Here is a 4566-nt window from a genome sequence, read left to right as displayed (position 1 = left end):
CCAGTTTTTCTCTATTGGGACAATGCTGCAATGAGCATCCTTTTACAGTTCTCTTATGCCCATTTGGGGGTTGAATCTCTAGGGAATACAACTGGTTGTAGAATTGCCAGATTGTAGGATACATGCATTTTCCACTTTACTAATAATCTGTACTGTTCTCCATAAGAGTTAGAGATTAATTTATATATCTGAGAAGCCACATAGCCTCATTGGACTTTTAATGTGTTTACTAATCAGATGAATATGAAATAGTATCTCATTCTTGTTTTAATTTGCATTTCCCTGAACATGGGTGAGGCTGAACATTTTCCTACATATTTATAGACTAGCCAGAGTTTCTCTTCAGTACATTGTCTATCATTTCCCATTGGGCTGTCTTTTTCTTTAGTGACTTATTGTTTTTAACTCTAGATTTATATACAGTAAACCCAGAATGGTAGTATTTAAAATGTGCAAACTTTATCATTCCATCAAAATAATCTGATTCGTGGTTAAAATTAACATTATTATGGGAGGAACTACTGGAAAAGCATGACTAACAATGTAAAATCTCAGGGCTAGAGATATAAAATAAATGTAAACTTAATAAAATTATAATTACATATAATGATTTGCTTGTGTCAGTCTGTCATTGCTGTTATGTTTGTTTTTACCTCCAGGGAGAAATTCCATGATTAGATAAAGATTCCTCTTATCTTGGAAACTGTAAAACATCTTCACCACCCAGGCACCATCTGCTTCTACCAAAATATCTCTTTCTGCTCGGATATGAGCCACCTAGATGTATTTTGAAAAAAATAATTGTAACACATTATACATTTTTCGAGCTTATCTCCTAACAATTATCTATCCAGTTCCTTAAAAGTCACAAAGGAAAACTGGTTTTAGAAAAGATTTGAAACATAGATGCATGTTTGTATTCTCATTAAATATAAAGGACTTCTGATTTGATTTGAAATGGTGGGATCCACAGGTATAATGGGGGAAAAGTTGAAGCCTTTGAGGCAGGAAAATGACTAGTGTAAAAACTTTCTTTTTTTTTCTTTTTGTAAAAACTTTCTAACTAGATTCTCCACCTAGCCAGGGATCCTGGTTTTATATAAATTTAGGGCCCTAGTCTGACTTTTAGAAGTTAAAAGTAGTAAGTAATGCTCTAGATTGGTATGACAAAGTCAGGGTCCTTAGCAAACTATTTTTAACTGTTACTAGTCAAACACGGGCCTGACTTGGTCTTTAACCATTTGGCTAAAGTAGAAACGTTTGTAATAACTTTATATTATTTTGTTATAACATAAAACCTCTATATTATCTATAAATATGATCTACAGCACATTAGTGTAGCATTTTGCTGACTTGTCAGACACACAATTACTAGGGATATGATTATGTGAACATTTTATAGGTTGAAAAATTTTATAAACTGAGTAATTTGTGGGGTTGGTATAATCAATTTTCAGATGCTTTTGCATTAACATATTTATACATTCTTTCTTCAAAGATTAATTAACAATAAGATTTCATTTTATGCTGTTACTATCTCATTGTGCACCATTATGACGTCTGATCCAAAATACACAAGAACCCGATTTTATAAACCTTTTCATGATAACAAAATATGATCTGCTTAAAATATCACTATTTGAGATTACCGTTTTATTATCTGGTATGGTAAATGCTCTGAAATCAAAAAGTAAGAATAAAAGTTGAAAACTAAAAACTTGTTTTCTGGCATTAAAAAACTTTATCTCTTTGACTCTGTTTCATAAAGTAAAAACTGGTATCAAAATTCTTACCTATTGCCTTTTACAAAGCATTTTAAGATGGTAAAGGAAAAATCTTAAAATTTTGGTGTTGACTATTTTTAAATATCTTAAAGCCAGATTACAGGATATGTTTTCAAAATGGAACTATGTTGCCAAAGGTTAGGAAGTATCACGCATAGTAACCTGGGGAGTTAATCACAATAGTGGGGTGAGAAGGTGCTACTTAATTTTGTGGGGTGGTCAGCATTAAAGTAAATGTGATAAAAACTTAAAATAATGTCATATTAGAATTAAATGGGAAGAGGTTTTCTAAAATTAAATTCGATGATGACAAACGCAGATTAATTTATGTAGAGGGGAAAAAAACCTCAAAATGCGAAACAGACTCGATGTTTGGCTCCAATGAGATGACCCTTGCATAGGAACAAAGAGTGGTCAGAAGCTCTTCAACCTCTGGCAAAACATTCTAGACCAGGGCAGTCCAAAAGAAACATAATGCAAACCACATATGTAATTTTAAATTTTCTGATAGCCACATAAAAAGTAAAAAAAAAGGTGAAATTATTAATTTTTTCCAATAGGTGAAATTATTTTTAATGATATAGTTTATGTAGCCTCATATAGCTAAAATGTTATCATTTCAGTACATAATCAATATAAAAATTATTGTGCTATTTTACACTCTTTTATTGGGGCAGGGTACCAAGTCTTCAAAAATTAGTGTGTATTTTCCTTTTATAGCATATCTCAACTCAGACTAGCTACATTTAAGTGTCCAGTAGCCACATGTGGCTACTAAATAAAGTAGCTAGTAAATAAAGACTATACCTGGAAATAACTGCTGCCTTTTGTCCTTCCTCTAAAAGCCTATCCAGGACTAATTCTATTATGGCATACTTCTGTTTATACCTCCTTGTCTCTAAAGCTCTACATCTTGACTCAGACCCTTATCCCATCATTACCTATAATTCTCTAGAACAACTCAATATGTCAACCTTCCTAGCCTCCCAAACCTGTCCTGCAATCAGTCTGTCTTCAACAAAGTCCCCTATCACCTGATCTCTGGATGGTTCCTATCACCTTCTCAGCCTAGCTGAAACCAGGCTGTCCACTGAGAGTTCTGTCTCCCTGCAGAATGAGTTCTCAGGAGTGGCCCATTTTTCTCTCACATGTTACTTGGTGAGGGGGTAGGTTTTCTGCTCATTCTCATTGGTGCCGCTTGTGACACTCTCCTTCCCTCCAGCTCCTCTGAAGCACATGCTGAGACTACTTCAGCCGTCATCCTTCCTCATTGCTATTATTTACAGAACTCCTGGTCAATCTCCCTCATTCATTCATGCCTTCACTTCAGCTCACAGCTCACTGATTTCCTTTACATCCTTCCCACTCATGGGTGGATTTCAATATCCATAAGAATGAACCATCAAATAGCCTATCTATGCAGTTCCTTGACTTCTTCTCACCTCCAATGACCTTTTCCTCCACTACAACTCCTCACCTTCTTGTCTTCCTCATCGTCATTATACTCCCTCTAAAAATCTCAATTTTAAGGAACTCTGTTTCTGATCTCCACCTTTAACTTTTCAGGCCTCTTATTTTTATACTTCAATCTGCATCCCATGGACTCTACCACTTTTTTCTTCTCTCTTACTCTCCTCATAACCTCATTTATTTCTCTACCCAGCCTAGATTCCATCATTATGATCACTCAAAATTTTGCAAACACCTTGAACTTCTGTGTCCTTCTCTCCCTCCATTGTATTTGGCTGGCAAAACACCAACCTGAGTTAACTCCCAATTTGTCTATTATGTCTATTGTGCCCCAGAGCAACGAAGTATTACTAGAGAAAAGTCACCTAATTATACCCACTGGTTTCACTTTACATTCATGACTGCAAATCTCAGTGGGCATTCAACTGTATTTCCCTAGCAAGTCTGCTTCCCGACACTTCAAGTTATAACTATTTCACAACTCTCTCCTTATGCCTCCAATAAGCTATCTTTCCCTCTTTCACCCCACGCTGATGCGCTCAGGCAGGAACTTAGTACTTTATATCATCAGATCAATCACCCAGTGTTTGTTCCAATTTTCTCTGCTTTTCCTTCCTGTTTCAATGAACAGGTGTCTACTCCTATCAGAGATCAACTCCTCTGTCTTCCAGTGCACTATACTGCTCTAATTATTTGCCCTCTTTCTCCTGCATTGTCAATTTTTCTCTTCCTAATGGATTATTCCAATCATCATTGAAACATTTCCTACCAAGGGGAAAAAAAAACCCAAAACCTCCTTTTGACCTTAAATCTCACTTTACCAATCTACTTTAAATACTATTGATATTTTGGTTCTGCTTCATGTGAAAGATTTACCTATACTCACTATCCCTACTTCTCCAATCCCATTTTCTTTTCCATCAGTTCAGTTAGGCTTCTGCCCTCCAGTACATTGGAACTATCTTTGCCAAAGTATTCAAAATCTCCACATTGTGACATCTAGTGGCCTCTGTTTCTCTTGCTCTCTTAGTAACATTCAACATAGTCGCCACTAACCTCCTCCTTCAAACACTTTCTTCTTTTGGTTTCCAAAACGTTCTCCTAGGACCCCCTACCCCATCTGATTAGATGTTCTCTCTGGGTCTTCTCTGACTAGCGTTCCCTAGGGCTTGGATCCAGGCTCCCTTTTCTTCTCTATATTTGTTCCCTAGCAATTTTATCTTGTTCTATTACTTTAAATACTACTGATATTTTGGTGGCTTCCAAATTACATTTCCAGTCAATCTTTTCCCCATATTCTAGCCAACTGTCA

At 35.8% G+C, this 4566-nt stretch overlaps 1 protein-coding gene across 1 annotated transcript in view; it reads right to left on the bottom strand.

The window, feature by feature from the left end:
• Positions 1 to 4566, bottom strand: part of STK38L (serine/threonine kinase 38 like) — a 77854-nt gene that overhangs the window by 11441 nt on the left and 61847 nt on the right. Inside the window, 1 exon segment of the mRNA XM_011363089.2 lies at positions 602 to 777. Coding sequence (XP_011361391.1) covers positions 602 to 777 — 176 coding nt within the window.

Source organism: Pteropus vampyrus, unplaced genomic scaffold (assembly GCF_000151845.1).
Source record: "Pteropus vampyrus isolate Shadow unplaced genomic scaffold, Pvam_2.0 Scaffold82, whole genome shotgun sequence".
Taxonomy (NCBI): domain Eukaryota; kingdom Metazoa; phylum Chordata; class Mammalia; order Chiroptera; family Pteropodidae; genus Pteropus; species Pteropus vampyrus.
Note: the sequence above shows the minus strand (reverse complement) of the source record. Positions and strands in the feature narration are given on the sequence as shown.